A 20,410-nucleotide genomic window follows, 5' to 3' on the forward strand; every position below is an offset into this window, starting at 1 on the left:
AGTGATTAATTGTTATCATGACTAATTGTGACTGTCACAATTGTAAAGGTAGAAAACTTATAACAAAAACAGGGGATTAGTTAATCTTACAGTTCAGAAACAGAGGACCCTAGGACCATCAAGGGAGAAGAGCACAAGCAGAATGTGGGACCTTATCCAGAGAAGCAGCAACACCAGAGATGGAGCTATATGGAGAGAGGAAGCAGCTGAGGACTCTAGATTCATGGAAAGAGAGGAACTGAGAGCTGGTGGCCAGGAGGCAGATTTGCAGAATGTGCCTTTTGGCAGTGTAAATTATTATATATATTGCACGAGTGTTAAAAAAGAACTAAAATGAATAGAGAGAAATACTGTTAACTGATGGTACTTGGAGAGGATTATAAGCATTGTAATGAAACAAAGTATATGATTTGTTGAATGTAAAACTGATGATCAGCCCTGTAAATTTTCACTCAATTCACAATAAAAACTTAAAAACAAACAAACAAAAAACCCTGCTGGTATTATAAGAGTGTGATAATATATTTCCAGTACAGAAAAGGCCTGCCAGATCAGAACTTATTTTAAAGGTGCTCCTTGAAGGTGCAGGAGCTCTGGTAGCGTAGTAGTTATGAATTGGGCTGCGAATCTTAGGGTCAGCAGCTTAAAACTACCAGCTGCTCCACGGGAGAAAGGCGAGGCTTTCCGCTCCCATAAATATGTACAGCCTCGGAAACCCTGTGCAGGGTCGCTATGAGTCGGAACCAACTCCACAGCACATAACCACAATCACCACCTTGAAGGTGCAAACACCTGAAGGCAACTGCTGCTTGAAGGCCTTTGCTCTTCTCCGTCTCACAAATGACTATCCATCTTTCAACCCTAGCCCAACTTTCATTCCCCTGGGAAGCCTTCCCTATTTTGTCAAAAACCACCACTCTCTTTCTCCTATATGTTCGTATGGCCTTTTGCAAGCATCTTTGCTATGTTCTGTTGTTAGGTGCTGTCAAGTTGGTTCCAACTCATAGCGAGCCCTATGCACAACAGAATGAACTACTGACGGGTCCCGCGTCATCTTCATAGTCACTGTTATGCTTGAGCCCGTTGCTGCAGCCACTGTTTCAAGTCTTCTCTTTGAGAGTAGTCCTCTTTTTTCATTGACTCTCTACTTACCCAAGCACAATGTCCTTTTCCAGCGATTGGGTTCTTCTGATAACATGTCTAAAGTGGGTGAGATGAAGTCTCTCCACCCTCATTTTTAAGGCATATTCCGGCTGTACTTCTTCCAAGACAGATTTGTTTGTTCTTCTGGCAGTCCATGGTATATTAAATATTCTTTGCCAATACCATGATTCAAAGGCATCAATTCTTCTTCATTCTTTCAACTTGGGGAATACTGAGCATGTTCTTCCTTTTTTGGTTTTCTAACTCAAAATTTTTGCACATCATTGTAATAGTGTACCTTTTCTTCTTGACTTGTCCTTTCAAATACTCTGTGTTCAGCTCATTTACTTCATTAGTTTTCTATTTGCTTTAACCACTCTGATTTCAAGAGCAAATTTAAGTTTCTTCTGTTACTCATTTGATCTTTTCTTTCTTTCCTGTCTTTTTATTGGCCGTTTCCTTTTTCCAAGGATGATATCCTTGGCGTCACCCACAATTTGTCTGGTGTTTAGTATTCAACATATTGTATCTATTATTGAGATGTTCTCTAAATTGAGGTGGGGATATAGTCAAGTCATATTTTGGTTCTCATGGACTTGTAATTTTTTTTTTTTTTCAATTTCAACTTGAATTTGCACATGGGCAGTTTCAGTTCTGCAGCCAGCCTCTGACCTTGTTTTGGTTGATGATATTGAGCTTCTCCATCATCTCTTTCCAAATTGTTGTTAAGCGCCGTTGAGTCAGTTCCGACTCATAGCAACCCTGTATAGGGTTTCCAAGGAGCAGCTGGTGAGTTTGAACTGCAGACCTCAAGGTTCAAACTGACCATGTATTCCAGTGCTTATCCTACAGTGTGACACCAGGACACCGTAGATATGGCCAATTGATTAACATGTATTCCATCTGTGAGGTCCATGTTTATATAACTTTTTATGTTGTTGAAAAAAAGATGTTTGCAATGAGTAAGTTGTTGCTCTTGCAAAATCTATCATGCAATCTCCGTCTGGCCTTATTTTTATAACCACATCCATATTTTCCAGTTATCTATTTCCCTTTTCTGTTTCCAATATTTGCATTTAAATCACCAGTAATTATCAATGTATCTTGATAGCACATTTTGTCAATTTCAGATTGCAGAAGTTGGTAAAAAACTTTGCATTTCTTCATCTTTGGCATGAATGATTGGTGCGTAAATTTGAATCATAGTTGTATTAAGTGGTTTTCCATGTAGGTATATGGATATTATCCTGTCACTGCTAGTATGCTTCATCTTGAAAAATGTTTTGACAATGACTATGATGCCAGTCCTCTTCAATCTGTCATTCCCAGCATAGTAGGCCATGTCTGTACAAAGTGGCCAATACCAGTCCATTGCAGCTCATGTACACCTACGTCACTGGTCTCTATGCTTTCCAGTTCACTTTCTGATGGCCTCGAGTTTTTCTAGCTTCATACTTCTTACGTTCTGATGATTAATTAACATGGAATCTTTGTCATAACATACTGATATTTAATTGTTTACTAGTTGTTTGTGTAACCATGCGATTGTGGGCTTCTAAAGAACAATATATTTGAGACATTTAGGTAAACTGAAAACCTGTCATTCCTATTTCCACATGCTCCAATCCTACCTCCTTGGTAAGATCCAAGGCAGTATCTTCATTTTAACAGAGCCCTCCCTCATCCTCTAGCTTAAGGAAATTGCTCTGTGCCATAGTGGTCATTTATGTAGGTATCTAACTTACTCTCTAAAACTAGAAGCTCATGTTAAGGTAGAATTTATGTAATTCTATGTCCTTCATAACACATGGAACAGTCCTTAGACCAATTTGTTGAAACAGTGAGTTACTGGGGTTCCTGTGTTTCATGCCATTACTAGGAAAAAGAACAAACAGTACGAGTTTTACTTTTTGCCCCATGCTGCAGAAGGCTCTTACGTAACTCAATTCACTCACTTCTTACACCACATCAGTGGGATGAGTCATGAGCCCTGTTTTATGGAAAAGGACTCTTGAGACATTCAGTGACTTACCCAACACTCCACACATCACCAAGTCAGACTAGAATCTAAGATTGTTCTATTCCAAAGTTCAAGCTCTCCAACATATCTCACTGATTTGTCTTGTCTGGTTACGTGTAATATATTTATACACATGACTTGGTCATTAATAAACAGTGATGACTGCCCGACTGAAAGATAGTGGGCTCAAATATTAGATTGTGAGAATTAAGTGACTGAGTATGACGAAACAATATCATAAATTCCTTTATTATTTCTTTTTCCCAGTTTCTTTCTGGGTTTTTGATACTGCGGTCTAAGTACGATCAGAGAAAAGTTTAAACCAGGGAATTAAATACCCTGTAAGGTAAAGTGCTTGCTTTTGTAGAGCTTTTATCATAGGGCCAAAGAAGTCTATCACTGATCCTTCTTCACTTCAATTCTTCAGCAGTGGAAACAATTTATCAAGATGGTTGCTGCATAGTTTCAGGCAATTTCGTTTTGGAAGGACAGAGGGATAAGTAATGCAGCAGTGTGTGCGGCAGTTAATGCAGTCAGTGTTTACAGAAATGGCTGTGAATTAAATAGCTCACCACTAAAATAGCATTTTATCAAATCATCTCCATAAATAAAATGCATTTTGACTTTAAGATGACATGTGCTCTTATAGGATGTTTCCTCTGCATTCTGAAGGACTGTATAACAAATTAAAGAACACACATTTATGTGGATAAAAGGCAAATAAACTTTCCCCAGCAGTAATGTGGGGATCATCACTGACGGTTTGACATATCAATATTTCAGGAAGAACAAATGACTTTCATATCCACGGTTTTTTTAATATATCATATACTTACTCATTTTTGCATTACTTGAATAGTTTGGAAAGAATTTGTACTTTATCACCTGAAACTGCTTAAAGTATTTCAAAATATTTTAATAAAGCTTTTTGAATTATCAAATAATGCAACTTTTAAACAAATTTTACTATTATTATAAATATTTGCTCTTCATCCCTTGCCCAAAGGAAAACTATAAATCTTGTCTCAACTGAATGAACACCATTTATCATATTCATTTTGTTGTCAATACAATTATGAAAAGCCTTTGGCCTTTTCCCAAGGAAGCTGATTTGCTACTGAAATTCAATTATTATAAGCAAGGCAGGCACCAAACCACCCTGTTTGGCAATCTAACACAGCTTCTTGTATAACTGACACTTCGCCCTCCGCCCTTGACCTTAATAACATCAAAGTGTATGGTCAAATGAAGAAGACAACGGTTTCTAGTTCAAAACAAAACATAAGTCTCAAGGTTTTCCATTTGCTATTTTCTGCCATCTGCTGGACAAAAAGTTTCATTTCCAAAGGGCTACAAAAAAAAAAAAAAACCAAAAAAAAAAACAAAACAAGAGCTAAGTGAAGGAAATGGAAAAGACGTAATGACAGTATCTTCTCTAAATTTTTTGGCAGTTATCAATGATGGCAGCTATTTCCATGTTTGGCATTGTGGGGAAGGTTTCTAACCTTGACTTGCAGTATTGTTGGTGAGGAAAACATGAATGTTAGTTGCTGAGCATCCTGTGATTGTCATTTGGACGCAAAGTCATTAGTTTCTAAGTGCCAATACCAGATTCTGATGAAGTTCCAAATACATGAAGAGTTTTCACTTTGGGAGCTAGCTAGCTGCTATGTATGTTTAGAGAAATAAAAGAACTACAGGTAATTCCAGTTTATCCTTCATAGTTAAAAGAATGGTGTTACCTCCTGTGTTAAAATTTACAATTTGTTCATGTACATTATTGTTGTTGTTGTTAGGTGCTGTTGAATCTGTTCTGACTTACAGTGACACTGTGTACAACAGAACGAAACACTGCTTGGTCCTCTGCCATCAGCACGATGGCTGCTATGTTTGAGCTCACTGTTGCAGCCAGTGTGTCAATCCGTCTCGTTGGAGATCTTCCACTATATCGCCTACTCTAGACCAAACGTGATATCCTTCTCCAGAGGCCTGGCCTTCCTGAATACACATCCAAAGTACATCAGATGAAGTTTCACCATCTTCACTTCTAAGGATTATTAAGAAGTATAAGACTGTATTTCTTCCATGACAGCTTTGTTTGTTCTTACGGCAGCTCATGGTACATTCAATATTCTTTGCCAAAGCCACAATTCAGAGGCATCACTTCTTCTTAGGTTTCCTTATTCACCGTTCAACTTTCACATGCATATGAGGCGACTGAAAAATACCATGACTTGGGTCAGGTGCACCTTGGTCTTCAAAGTGACATCTTTGTTCTTTAATACTTTAAAGAGGTCCTTTGTAGTTGATTTGCCTTATGCAATATACTGTTTGTTGATTTTAAGATATACATGATTCCTCACTGATACGGAAAATTCTTTTCTCTATCCAACTTTCATGGGTCCAATGAAGTAGACTTTAATATCAACTTCTTTGTCAACTACTCAAATTAATCTTTGAAAATACTTAATTACAGAGTACTCCCTAAAACATGTCCAGATCCCCTTTTAGGTTTATCTCTAGCCATAACTCTAAGGAGCTCTGGTAGCATAGTGGTTACGAACTGGACTGCTAACCTCAAGGTCAGCAGTAAGAAACTACCAGCTGTTCCACAGGAGAAAGATGAGGCTTTCTGTTTCTATAAAGATGAACAGCCTCGGAAACCCTGTACAGGGTCACTATGAGTCGGAACTGACTCCACAACACACCACCACCACCTAGCCATTAACTGTGGCAGAAGAGTACCTTTTATGCAATTTATCTTGTGAGAGATGTTTGGATAGGACTGGTTTGAACAGAATATCTGAGAAACTGTAACCTGGAAATGAAATTAGCTTTAAAACTAAAGAACTTAAATTCTGTACTCTTAAAGCTTATGTGCTCTGATGGTTTCATGCATAAAAGGCATAAAAGCAATTCAATTATACTTATATGACTTGCTTAGATTATCAATTCCTACTAAGACTTATGGAGCCCTGGTGTAGCACTGCAAGACAAGTACTGGACTGCAAGGTCGATTTGAACTGCAAGATTGGTGGTTCAAATCCACCAGCTGCTCCTCAGAAACTCTATACAGGCCTGCTATGAATTGGAACCGACTGACCTGACAACACATCACAACAACTTAACAACAATATTAAGACTGATGAGGAACCTCACAATAACTCCTAAAACAGTACTAATTAAGAACCATTTAGGACCACTAAATATGTGCCAGACGAACCAAAGAAATGCATGATCTACTCTTAAGCTAATACAGAAAACCTATACTGGATTCTTTACTTTTTTAGATGAGGAAACAGACTTAGTGAGGTGAAGGAACGTGCCCACGTTTAATGGAGAACTGGGATTTCAAGCCTCGTCCATCTGACACCAAAGGCCATGCTCTTTTCACTCTTCAATGGGGAGGCAGTTCTGTGCCGGATGTTTATTTATTTATTTAGCTTTGCTGTCTGTACTAAGTCTTGGCAAAGGTAATTTCAAATTTTACACTGAATGAAAAATCCTCAACATGTATTTCCTCTTTTTCCTGTCCATTAGTATTTCCATGATGATGAAAAACTATAGCATGATGAATTAAACCTCAAAGAGATAAAGTGAAATTCTCTGCTCCCTCCTAATTAAGATGAGTAGAGATTCAAAGCTCCTCAAAAATGCCAAATGGTAGGACTCACTGATTCCTAGTTAATGTTGTAAGCCACAACATAAACAATCGTTTGGGGCTGTAGTTTTTAAGTTGTCAATATCTAAAGGCACCAAAAAAGTGACCTTTCTGAGCTGGGTCTCCAAATGCTGTGCTCAGTTATCTGCACTGCTGCCACTGTGCTGTAATTTTTAGCTGATTACACATTAGTTCATTTAGCTTTGTTTCCTCTTCCCTACTGTGCCATACTATTAAACGAAAGCGAGGGGCCTGGCATCCCTCTGTGCACAGAGCTGGTATTGTCACAGTGTAATAAGGATACATCCAGTCAAACAGCATGGTGTAGCTGGTCTTTGTGTTCAGTGCAAAGGCAATCCCTCGAAGATCTCTTGCCAGCCCGATCAACATACGCTGTCAGTGGGAAAGAGACACAGTAATTGATTTTCACGTTAGCGCAGAGCAGATGGAGTAATAATCAGGCAATAATGACCACATATCTGATTTTGATTCATTAGCTAAAATGTCTCGCTCAGATCCCTTTCTGTAGAGCAAAACCATAGACTCATAGACTCTTTACACAAACAGGACATCAAATCTACTGACCAACTCCACCTCACTTCTTATAAATTGAGCTAAGTTATAATTCCAGTAGTTTAGGAACGTTTGCGTTAATATACTTTGTTTCTGAATAATACCAAATTAGAAAGAAATAAAGAACAGAATTAATAATCTCACAAAACAGAAATGTACATGGTCTAGACATTATCTAATGACAGCAAATTTTACATACACATCAAAATGTATGAACAAACGATTTAGAGTCTATTCTGGAAACATATTGGCATATAAAGATCCTTAATGAATATCCTTAATAACTAAGGACAACATAAAACTATTCTAGAATAACTTTTTTAAAAAAATCTTATTTAAATAAAGAAACTAACAAGTGGCCTGCTCACCTAGAATAGTAGTTGTACTCACCAAGAAGAAACGAAAGTAACCAGAGACTCGAATTTGAATCCAGTTCTACTTCTTAACTCTTAATACTTAAAGAAAAGCCTAGTCTCTGTTTTTCCTCTATAAAAGAGACTAATAATCTTCTTTCACAAATTACTGTGAGGAATAAATTTAGCACGCTTATGAAAATATGCCTAGCAGAGGGCCTGATACATACATACTGGACGTTCCCTAAGAATTTCCTTTTAGAGAGAAAACACTTGACTATTAAAAGGAAGGAGACCTGACTAGTAGTCTGGACTCTTAATTAAGCTGTCCTGAGGATGAAGCTTGGGAAGAAAAAGAAAACCCAGGAACAGATGCCAGAATGGTAGCACAAAGAGCACAAATCAACGTAATTGCAAAACAAGAGGGCGGGATAATTGAGATATGCTACTGTGTTTTCTGAAGATACTGTTTCAGTGGAAACATTCTGCCAGAAAATGATGTCTAAACTGTTCCCTTCACCAGGTTTTTTTTGTTTCCTCACATTTTGGTAGTAAATGAAGATCTCTTCAGGAAGTTTAATAATTATCATTAAAGAGTCCTGACATCACCGTAACAGTTGACTAACATTTCAAAGTAACTTACAATGCACTGTTTATTTAACTGTCAAGAGAATCTGGAATTTCTCTTCCCTCCCACCTAAAACGTGGCTCAATATATAACTACATGCTGTTTCTAAAAATATCCTGTTTGTACAGACTAACAGTTTATATAATGACGGCTATCTGCGTTTCTAAATATGAAAACTGAATTCCTGTTTCAACTCTTTAAGCGACTTACTCTTCTATCTCTCATAATTCCTCAGATCTTGTTTTCTATAATTGGCTGACCTTGCAGTTCTTTCATATGACCTGTTTTTGTTTTTAAACAAACAAACAAACGAACAACATTTTGCCATATGCAACAACCTATTTTCACCACCTGAAACCTGTTTCAGCTGTCGGGGCAAAACATCTTTTAACAAGCTTTCTTCCAACAATTCCATTCTGACCGCTTAGCTTTGCAGTCTTTCTGTTAAGAGTGATCTTTTGGTTTTATTTTTATTATGTACACTTACAGGCTATCCTTCAAACACTCTTAAACTCTCTCACACACATAATGTACCCACAACTCAACTGTAAATTCGTCAACAGGAATCATGAGTTTTACTTTCTTTATGCCTACTACACAAAGTACTTAATAAAATAATATTTATTTTAGACTATCTCCATGAGGTTCATTGTGCTCCAATTGACAGGGAATCAATCTATCGATGTTTTTTAATTCAGTAAAATGTGCCTAGGAAATTATACTCAACTTCTATTTGATAAAATGTTACTCTAGAGCAGAGGAAGCATTTAACAATTTAATAACTAAATGAATATTTTCAATAGATTCAACTGAGCAAGAAAACAATGCGTTAATCTGAGTAGGAAAAAGATTTCTTGTGCTCAAAGAATACCTTTTATCTTAAAGCAGCAGAGAGCACTACAGTGAGCTACACAGATACACCAACAGTAAGGTAAGGGAGTACTTACTCCATAGCTGACACATACCTAGTTCTGGTATGAACCTCATACTGTTAACACGGAACTCAACTAGGCTACTCAACCATCTGAGAGACAGGGGGATGAGCTGATTGAAATCTAGGCTGGGGGAGTAGCCACAAGTTACCATCTCATTTGCAACAGGACCAAACCCAAACCCTCTGCTGCCAAGTCGATTCCAACTCATAGCGGCCTTTTAGGAGAGTTGAACGGCCCCATAGGGTTTCCAAGCCTGTAAATCTTTATGGAAGCAGACTGCCTCATCTTTCTCTCACATAAAATGTCTGGTGGGTTTGAACCACCGACCTTTGGGTTAGCAACTGATCGTATTAACCACCGCACCACCAAGACTCGCTTAAGAAATACAAAGAGCTCTAGTCAGAAAGTTACAGTTCTCCTTCTCTGTGTATGTGTGGCGCTGCAGGATAAATCACCATCACCGGACAGCAAAAGGTCAGCTTGAACCCCAAGGTCGGAAACGCTATACAAGGTCGCCATGAGTTGGAACCGACTCTATGGTGCTTAACAACAACAACAACAACAACAACAACAACACATACTATGATTGCTCAACACCTGACTGATCTGAAAAGCGAGAGGCACTTCATTTTTAGGGAGGTTGTTTTGGGGAGTGGGATAAGTCTGGGGTAGGTAATCCTCAAGATTCCTGTTTGGGTATTTCAGGGAGAAAGTGCTGCGTGCTTCAGTCGCTGTGCGGTGAACGGTTGTCTATGTGCCAAGCGTGAGACTGATGGGCTGGGAAACAGCTGAAACACGGCTCCTTCCACCCTGACCCCCCAAACAGGGTTTCTAATGGAAAGTCTGACAGACCCTTTACTGTAGTGGTACTACTGGGGGCAGCTATAATATTATCCTCATAATTCTACTATATAATAACAACAAAGAAAAAGAAGGTGAAGGGTCATTGTGCTTTGTCTTTAGAATTAAGATGGCTGTCTTCATCCTTACAGCATACTCTTAATTCTGGAGACACATCTTAATAACCTCTAAATAGTTCCAACAAAAGAGCCGTGTCAGAGGAATGAGCAGGCCCCAAGGTGTTTCAACTGGAGTGTTTTCATCTGCCTTTATTGCTCTATCCCTCTCCAGAATTAAGGCAATAACCTGTGATAAATTATTCAGGAACTGCTACAGGGATCAAAGCAAAATCATTCTGTTAAAGTGCTGTTTGCAACATTTGGCACTTAGTGCGAAAACTTTTAATGTGCGCATGCTGAAAATCAAGGATTTTAAATAATTTAACATTGTGGAGTTTTTACGAAGGGACTAAAGATAGCAGGTTCCTATTTAACTGCTCCTCTTCCTCCGAGAAGTTTTCATTCATTTTCCTTAAAACCGATAGCCACATCAAAAATGATGCATGAGTGAGGAGAGTTTTGAACTGTATTTTACTATAGATGCAATTTTAGGGGGGAGTTTTAAAAAAATAATGCTCTGGACCCAGGAACTGTCACACCACTTTCTCTCTTTTCCTCTTTACTTTGAAAAGAAAAGCCCAAGACAAAAATTCAATGTTCTCTTCAATTTTATTAGGACTAAGTATAAAAAACAAAGCTATAAATCGGACAGTTGTGCAGTATTCTCTATCCTCACAACCATATTTCAATTTGGCAACACAGGTCCTTAATGTTTACGCTCATCCTGAAATCTGCATCCGAAAAATATCTATAAATAGGGAGTTAGAAAATCCTGGTAAGGGTTGCAAATTAAATGAATTTGGCAGTCCTGCGGCATTTTCATAGAGATATTTTAACAGCATCACCTCCTGTGGGTTGGAATACTAAATACTTTATTGAAGAACAAAACAGAACTGTTTTTATCTCGAGTACTTGCAAAATGAAGTACCTAAAAGCACTTTTGCATGTATTATTTATTCATCATGATAGAAAAATAGCCTTAACCTAATAAATTACATTTAAAAGCATTTAGTGCAAAAGTTTTGTTTATGATAAAGCAACAGATTTAGTTCTTTATCGGTAGCTTAAAGCACCAAGTTTTCTTTATACAAATTAGACAGATGGTGCTTACAGTAGAATTTACTAAAGGTCTGTCACAACAAATGCAGCCAAGCTGCATATTTAATCACTGCAGAATCTTGTCTACCTGCAGCTGCCAACTGCTAATCCAATTTCCCTGATAAATGTGGCAAGAGACACGATCAGCAATAAAGAGCATCTAACTCCATTTTCCTGCAGGGCGTCTTTTGATGAACATTTAGGACGGAAGCACGGAGTGCACTGTGTGGCCTTGGTTCGTGGCAGCTGCATGCATTCTGAGGCACAGTGCTCAGGTTACTCACTTAATTCTGCCACTATCATTACGTTGCTATTGATCTCAGTAGCTGTTGCCTACACAGCATTACTCTAGATGAAGCTGAATCAGGCAGTTATCATGCATCAAACTTGCTCAAAAGCCTGGAGATTTCCCCTTAATTACTTGTGATTTTATTTGCAAATACCGTTAAAGTGTAATCAAGCAGTCACTTTCCAGGGTCGTTAAGAACTTGCTGGTTTAGGGATATATCACTTGGAACTCCATTAAAAATGACTCTGGGAAGATGGTTTCTATCAAACTAGATGGAATTAGATCAAAACGGGCTTGGAGTATAATGAAATCTTCAAATGAGACAAATGTAATTTTTATAAACATGGTGTTTTTCAACCATCTTTTTGACAAAGGGCAGCAACCAACCACCTTAAGGCTGCAAGGATTTTGTTAGCCATTAAAATATTCAAATATACCAATATATATATATAGCTGCCCAGAGCAGAAGCTCTGGTGACGAATTTCAGCAGGAATATAAACAAAGAAAATCTATAAGGTCCTTATTTGATTTTTAAAATTCTGTGTATGCTGCTAACCTCTTATTTTAAATGCAGAAGCCTCGTATTTGGCTAATTGCTTTTTGTTAGAAGAGGTACACTAAAGTTAGCTGCAAAAGCCATCCATTGTTGATTTGGCTTCTTACTATTAAGGTTTTTTTTGGTGAAGAGAAGACGATCCATGCAAAATGACAGCTAATATTTCTAACATGTATCAAAATAACAATAAAATAGGGCTCAAGCATCATCCACAAAGGTGCCTGCATTCTCTGGGGTGCACTTATTAGTCTTTTAAAAATCATCATCAGTGTCAATCTATTTAATATAGCCCTGAAACATTATAATTTCAGGAGATGCAATTTCTATTTAGCTCATCTTGGGCTCCCCATCCCCCATCTTAAAATATGGGGCTGTTTTGCCACAAACAGCTTGCTACACTTAAGGATTTTACTAATAAAACATAATGTTGTCTTAGATATTATGACTGTTGCCACAGCTGAACTGACTTGTCAAATCAATCCTAATATGGCTCCCACAGGCACATAAAAACCTTATTTAGCTATCAGTTATCCTAATCACTTTGTTCAGTTTAAGAATGCAATACTTCAAGACCAGCTCCTATTTATACATATATGCCTAGCCATTTAATAAAGTCTTGATTTATATAAATTCTTGTTTAAAAAAATATTTAGCAATGTACTGTTTTAGCATGTCTATGTTTGTGCATTCCTCCATATAAATATATTGCAACGTTCAATATTGGGTACATGAGGGACTCCCCCAGAAACCAAAGCCCCTTGCCATCAAGTCGATTCAGATGAGGGGACAGGGCTGTGGAGAGTGGTGTGTGCACCAGAATTGTCCTATTGAAGATGCTGCTTCCAGAAACAAACCGACGCCATCTAATCATGAACTGACTGGCCGAAACCATTTGCTGACCTCAAAGTCAGTTTTGTATGAGCAACTAGAAAAGTGCATATGTGAAAACGATACATGCAATTGGGAAAGCAGGGCGGATGAGGCAGGGAGCACACACAGATATGCAAAAACCCTTTTCTGGATCTGGATATCCCATACAGAGCAAAACTGTGTGTATGTTGGGAAACAAACCCACCTTTACATCTTCTTGTTTAAAGTTGTTGTTGAATATCTGTAATACTGTTTCAAAAGAGACTGTAAGCGGCAGCATGAAATTCTCAAATTCATCCTCATCTTCGCCTATCAGAGAAACAAAAGGGTCACCATGGTTTAAAATGCATGCGATTATACATTAGTCTCGGCACTGAATGCTTCATTCAGGCTTAGAAATGTTCCTGAGAGGGGGGTCACTCTGCATTCAAACCCACGGCACATTGTGAGCTTTGGCTCATTGAATATTCTGGTGTTTCACCGTCTCTTTTGCACTAAATGAAATAGCAAAATTACTTACCAGCCATTTTTTCTCTTGGCTTTTTATTGGATCACACAGACTCATGCCTCAGGCATCACAGACCGTCAGCTCTTTGGGCCCCCAGAGCTTCCCTATAATGCCTCAAGGAAGGCCACTTTCAAAGGCTCCGAGACAGAGGTCTTCCCCTCCCTTCTCTTTAGGTGCCAAGGCCCTAAAGGGCTCACAGACTCAGGTGCCCAGATAGCTCGGAGTTATTATTCTCTTTTATTTATGTTCTGTTTTATTAATTTGTTAAATAGATGGAAGGGAAACTTTTCTTAATCTGCCAAGTAGGATAGGATCCCTCATGGGTCATTTGGGTCTTAAGGATATATTCTCTATGGGGACACTTCGTCTTGTGATAAGCTCTTTATCTAGAAGAGGGAGAGGAGTCCTCATTTTCTGTTAGCCTTTTCACTTTAAAGGTCATAGCTAGTTTCCTTATGGATTCTGTCAGTGTAGAATCTTTATACAAGAATATGCGCAATTGATAAGTAAGATAAGGTATTCTTTTCATAAAGGGTTTCTTTAATTCTCTCATTCATACTATGCCACAGGGAACGATGAGCCTCACTTTACTGATGCAGAGACAAGAAGACATACTTAGTTGGCAGTAGCTGCTGTATGGCTCTCCCCACTTGATTTCTATGTGATTAGAACTTTAAAGAGATCTCAGAGATGACCACAAACAAACTTTGGTCCCTGAATCAGCAGCAACAGCACCACCTGGGGACTTGTGGCAGAGTCCCAGGTTCTACCCCAGACTGTGACGTCCTGGTGTGGTGCTGCAGGATAAGCACTGGACCATAGGTTGGTTTGAACCACAAGGTCGGCGGTTCAAACTCACCAGCTGCTCCTCGAAAACCCTACACAGGATTGTTAGGAGTCGGAACTGACTCGATGGCACTTAACAACAACAATGTCCTAGATTTACTGAATGAAAAACTCTGAAGATGGGACCCAGCAACCTTTGTTATATTAAGGCTTCCAGGTGACTCAGACATATGCAGAATTATATGCAGAACTTTGAGAAACTCTGATAAGTCATTTTACAGATAAGGAAACTGAGGCTACAGGCCAGAAACAGAAGAACAGCAGAATCAGAAGCCTTTGACTCCCAAATCTTTTATGACTTTTCCTTCCCCCTCGAAACCTCACATACTTCTCCCAGGAATCCTAGAGAAATCAGGAACCTGACTGTTTAAAAATGAAAGGTGAAGGCCAATGACTCTTTCACAGTACGCTGCCCTAAACAAGGGTCAGGGTCCTAAATGGAGGGTAAGGAAAACCAAATTATAATCCCTGGTCTGTCAGCTGGTCATGGTCTGTGACCAAGTAATTTCTTTGAGCTCTAACCTCTGTCAACTGGTGATGACATTATAAACCTATACAGAAGTCATTCCCGTCTTTACAAGGCCCAGGGCAAATGATTGCATTTCTCCCTACTCCCACTGCAGGTAACGAATGCCCATCTCCCTTCTTATTCCCATAGCATTTTAGTAGACACTTTACTATAAAAAGTACTTACCAGTCTGCCTTAAGGAGCTCTGGCAGCTTCATGGTTACAGGTTGGGCTGCTAACGTCAAGGTCACCAGTTCAAAACTACCAGTGGTTCCTCAGGAGAAAGATGAAGCTTTCTCATCTTTACAGCCTTAGAAACCTTATGCAGGGTCACAGAGTCAGAACTGACTCCACAGCACATAATCACCACCACCACCATCAGTCTGCCTTGAATTGCAGGTATTAAAGCACACATATACTAATCCTCACCACTGGACCAATAAACAACATTCTTATCAACAGAGAAAAGATTGAAATTGTCAAGGACATCATTTTTCTTGGATCAACTATCAACACTCAAGGAAGCAGCAGTTAAGAAATCCGAGGATGTATTGCATTAGGGACATCTGCTACATAAGACCTTTTTAAAGTGCTGAAGAGCAACAATGTCAGCTTGAGGACTAAGGTGCGCCTGACCGAAGCCATGGTATTTTCAATAACCTCATATGCATGCGAATGCTGGACAGTAAATAAGGAAGATGGTAGAAGAATTGATGCATTTGAGTTATGGTGTTGGAGGAGAATATTGAAAGTGCCATGGGCTGCCAAAAGAACCAACAGATCTGTGTTGGAAGAAGTGCAGCCAGAGTGCTCCTTGGAGGCCAGGTTGGCCAAACTTTGTCTCATACTTCAGACATATCATCAGGAGGGACCAGTTGCTGGAGGAGAATACCATGTTAGGTAAGGTGGAGGGTCAGAGAAAAAGAGGAAGACTCCCAGCGAGATGGATTGGCCAAGTGGCAGCATCAATGGGCTCAAGTGTGGCAACAACAGTAGTGAGGTTGGCCCAGGACTGGGCAGTGTTTCGTTCTGTTGTGCACAGGGTTGCAATAAGTCGGTACTAACTCAATGGTACCTAACAACAACAACAACAACATACTAATAAGCACTCGACTGCTAACCACAGGTCAGTGGTTGAAACCCACCAGCTGTTCCTCAGTAACCCTGTCCAGGGTTTCTATGAGTCAGAACTGACTTGATAGCACTGAACAACAGCAACATACTAACAACACTAATGATACCACGTAAGCAGTGCTACTACTGCCACCTTAGGTAAGGGTTAGTGTGGGGAGTGTGGAAAAGACAGCATCTATCAGCCTACACTGATGCTATCTCTGGCTTAGCTTCTGCAGAGCCAGGACTGTGTACTTTTTCATTTCTTGGTGGAGGAAGATGACGTAGGACATCTGTCCGGTTCTACCACCTACTATTTAACTTTGGAGAGTAGCTTATGTATTGCTCTGAGTTGCAATTTCCTCATCTACAAGATAGGGTAGAAGTACCTACCTTTGAGGGTTATTGTGAAAATTAAATTTATGACAAGTGAAAAACAGAACATTCTCAATAAATAAATAAATAATGGCAGGCCTAGTATTGTATTAGAATAGTGCCTGGCATATAGATTAGGAGAATTCTGTATCTGAATGAAAAGTAGTTGCTCAAACGATGAGTTTTTAAAAAGACCTTATTTTATTATGTCATTATTAAGTGCTGTCAAGTTGGTTCCAACTCACAGCAACCCTGTATAGGGTTTCCGAGGAGTAGCTGGTGGCTTTGAACCGCCAACCTTGTGGTTCACAGACCAGTGCTAATCCTACAGTGCCACACAAGTGTTGTTGTTGTTGTTAAGAGCTGATGAGTCAGTTACAACCTATAGCCACCCTGTGTAGGGTTTCTGAGGAGCGGCTGGTGAGCATGAACTGCTGACCTCATGGATCAAACCAACCTTGCAGTCCAGTGCATTAACCCACAGTGTCACACCAGGGCTCTGCCACACCAGTAGTCCTATTATATTTTATTATGCCTGATATAATTAATAATTAAAGCAAACATCACATTTAAAAATATGTAACACGTACATCCATTATATTTAGACTGTATAATCTTACTCTCCTAAAATGAACTATTTTCTAAATGTAGGAATATTAATGAGAACAACAATAGTTACTTTCAGCAGAATAGGGTGTTGGTAAAGGTGGACGCTCTGAAATCAGAAAGCTCTGGGCTTCAGTCCTGGCTCTGTTATTGCTGGCTGTCTGCTTTGGACAGTCACTTCACTCACCTAATCCTCAGTGTTGTGATCTCTAATTAAGAAATGTAATAGTTACTTCATAAAATTAGCTGTGAGGATTAAATGGGGAAACTTCTGTAAAATCCCTAGCTCAGTGCCTGGCACCTGCAAAATGACAGCCATTAGCATTTCTGTTGTCTTGAGTTTATCATCATTTTAGAAAGATGACAGAATAAATTGTGACTGTGAGGTTGCAAAGCTTTTCCAAGGGAAGGATATCCACTTAGCACAAAGACCACTTCAGAACTTTCACATCTCACCCCTTCACTTAATATATTAGTAAACAGATGAAAAAACAACAACAACATAAAACAACTTTTTGACTCCCATGAAAATTTGATTGACTGAGGTACACAGGGATATCGGGAGCACAGAGCCAAGCCACCAATCATACACAAAGAAATCAAGGAGCAAATACTACAGAGAGTGATTTGGGGAGCAATCCTATTTAAAAGTCACTTCCTCCTCAGAAAGGCTTGCCTTAACCACTCTACCTAAAACCTGCAGAGCCCCCTGGTCATTCTCTGAATCTGCTTTCCTTGTCTGACAGGACTTCTTGGATGGGCTGTTAATTTGCATTTTTGCTCATTTACTGTTTGTCTTTCCTACTAGAATGCAACCTCCTTGGTGTAGAAATTTGGTAGATAAATTGGCCTGTTATCCCAGTGCCTACAATAGGGCTGGCACTAAAGATATATTTGTGGAATGACTACATGTTCATTATGTGCAGGCAATGAATTTGACCCTGTTACAGACCGAATTGTGTCACCAAAAAGATGTGTTGTCAATCGTAATCTCTAAGCCTGTGATTATAATCCCATTTGGGAATGGGGTTAGTTTTGCAGTTAATGAGACAGGATTAGTATAGCATATAATTTGAGCCAATCTGTTACAAAGTATAAAAGTAACGAACTAAGGAAGTAAGGATGGAGGCAGAGAGACGCCATGCCACATGGAGATCTCCAAGAAACCAGGAAACAGAAGCTGAAGAGACAAGGGTCTTCCCTCAGAGCACACGGAGACATACAGAAAGCCTTGCTCTGGACCTGATACCCTCAATTCGAACTTCTAGTCTCCTAAACTGTGAGAGAATAAATGTCTATTTGAAAAAGCCAACCACTTGTGGTATTTCTGTTATAGCAGCATTAGAAAACTAAGTCAGGTACTTATGTTTATTTTATGAACATTCATGTAGTCTTACTATATTCAAAGCACTGTTGTTAAGTCATTAATGGACAACACAGAAATCCTATGACGTTGTAAGGAAGTTGTATAATTTCCTTTATTTTATATTTGAAAAAAAAAAAAAAGAGAGGCTCAAAAAATAATTAGGTAGCTGGTCCAACATCATGCAGCTGGTACCCAACAGTGAGCTGGGATCGCCATGCAGGTCTGCTTTACTCCCAAGCTCAAGTTCTTCCCATCTCTGGTAGGGTGCAATGCTTCCGAGTAGGGACTGAAGTTAGGGTCACAGAAACTTGAGCCTGGAGCCATGTAAAATCAGAAGAGGGTAAAGAATAATCGGCTTGGTTCTGATGAGGAGAATGAGATTTCTAAGCAACCACTTGAGTTTAAGGTAGGGGAACGTGAGTTACTAGTGCCTGGCTAACATTGCGCCTTTGTTGTTGTTGTTAAGTGCTGTCAACTCAGTTCTGAGTCATAGCGACCCTGTATAGGGTTTCTGAAGAGCAACTGGTGAGCTTGAACTGCTGACCTTGCAGTTCAAACAGCTTTGCAGTTTGGCGCATTAACCCACAATGCCACACTACAACGTAATTTGTACCACATAAGATGGAGAACTGGCCATTTCTGACTACATCATGCAAACAACTTTATACTACAGCTACAAAAGACATTTTTCTCATTTTTATTAACCCCCAGGGATCATTTTGGAGTCCTGGTATAGTGCTGTGGGATAAAGATCTGGACCAAAAGGCTGGTTTGAACCACTTGCTATGAGTTGACATCGGGACTTAACAACAAGGGATCATTTACTGTTTTGAGAACCAAAGGAGGACACACAAGCTCTGTATTCAAATATGCGGTCATATATGCAGCATGCCAATATGGGATCATTTTATGAATAATCATTGAAGTGGCCAGTTTTTGTTGTTTCTTTTCCTAGCAAGTAAAAAGCCCAGAAACCAGTAAGATTTCAAGATGAGGTGCCAAGTTACAGGCTACTATTTTCACTGACATCAGGAAAAGTAAATTTTAGAACAGGTTCTCAGTCAAGCACAGGTAACATAATGATAAATTCTTCAACTTTTAGGTAAATCCCAAAGCTCATCACCTTTACTGGGGTTTTTGAGGATCTGATTCAAAAGAAAGTTGTTCATTTTCTGAGTCCCAAACATTTTTTTCTTTTCTTTCCGAGAAGTCACATTAAAATGAAATAGTGAGCCTTTTAGTATGTTGGTTTCCACGTATTTTCTTTGGAGGGCATTTCTTTTTTTGGCACAATTAAAAGCCTTGAGTGGTGGTGTGGTGTAATGAATTATTGAATGTCTTCTACCCAGGGTCTTTGTAGACTCCCACCAAATGACTTTTTCCTCCTAGGTCTGGGAAAGAGAAGGTGAGAGGAGATATTGATGGATTCTATGATTTACTTGTGAGGTTGCTAACAGGACTGTGATTGTAAGCACTGGGGAACCTAATGAGGGCAGTGGTCAATGTTACCATCCTGCTGGGTCTACAGTGGGCCATCTCAGAAGCAGAATGGGAGATCTCAAGGGCCAGGGGTGGAGCATGTCCTCTGGATGCAGAGATCCCTGCCCAGTGCACCCCTTGACCCAGGGACAGCAAGCTGTGACAGCAGAGGAGTGGCAGAGAAGAAGCAGTAACAAGAACCAAGAGCCAGAGCACCAGGCAGAGTGGTGGCCCTCCCAGCCCATGGAGAAAGTAAAGTTAAGTGTTTGGGGCAGGAGGCTTACTTGCTGAGTGAAGTGCCTTCAGGCACTTTAATGGGGACCTAGATTTGCTGACCCACAGAGTAAGAGTTGAGTGCCTTCAAGCACTCATTAGCCTGAAGATTTATCAGGCTAATGGTAGAGTGGTGTGTCCTGTAGGGATTTATCAGCATCCCTAAAAGAGCTTTGAAATATTGGTGGGGCAGAGAGGCCTGCCTGTGGGCATGGCTGTGGAGAGGTTGTCCAACTTGTACAACTGTCAC

The 20,410-nt window shown here is 39.5% G+C and overlaps 1 protein-coding gene across 1 annotated transcript in view; it reads right to left on the minus strand.

Moving 5' to 3' along the window:
• Positions 1-20,410, minus strand: part of RANBP17 (RAN binding protein 17) — a 520,934-nt gene that overhangs the window by 101,214 nt on the left and 399,310 nt on the right. The window contains exons 20-21 of the mRNA XM_006864848.1: positions 13,292-13,395; positions 7,129-7,217 (exon numbers count right to left, since the gene is read on the minus strand). Of these exons, the coding sequence (XP_006864910.1) occupies positions 7,129-7,217; positions 13,292-13,395 (193 nt within the window). The remainder of the gene's footprint in view (positions 1-7,128; positions 7,218-13,291; positions 13,396-20,410) is intronic.

The sequence above is a fragment of the Chrysochloris asiatica genome, unplaced genomic scaffold (genome assembly GCF_000296735.1).
Source record: "Chrysochloris asiatica unplaced genomic scaffold, ChrAsi1.0 scaffold00071, whole genome shotgun sequence".
NCBI lineage: Eukaryota > Metazoa > Chordata > Mammalia > Afrosoricida > Chrysochloridae > Chrysochloris > Chrysochloris asiatica.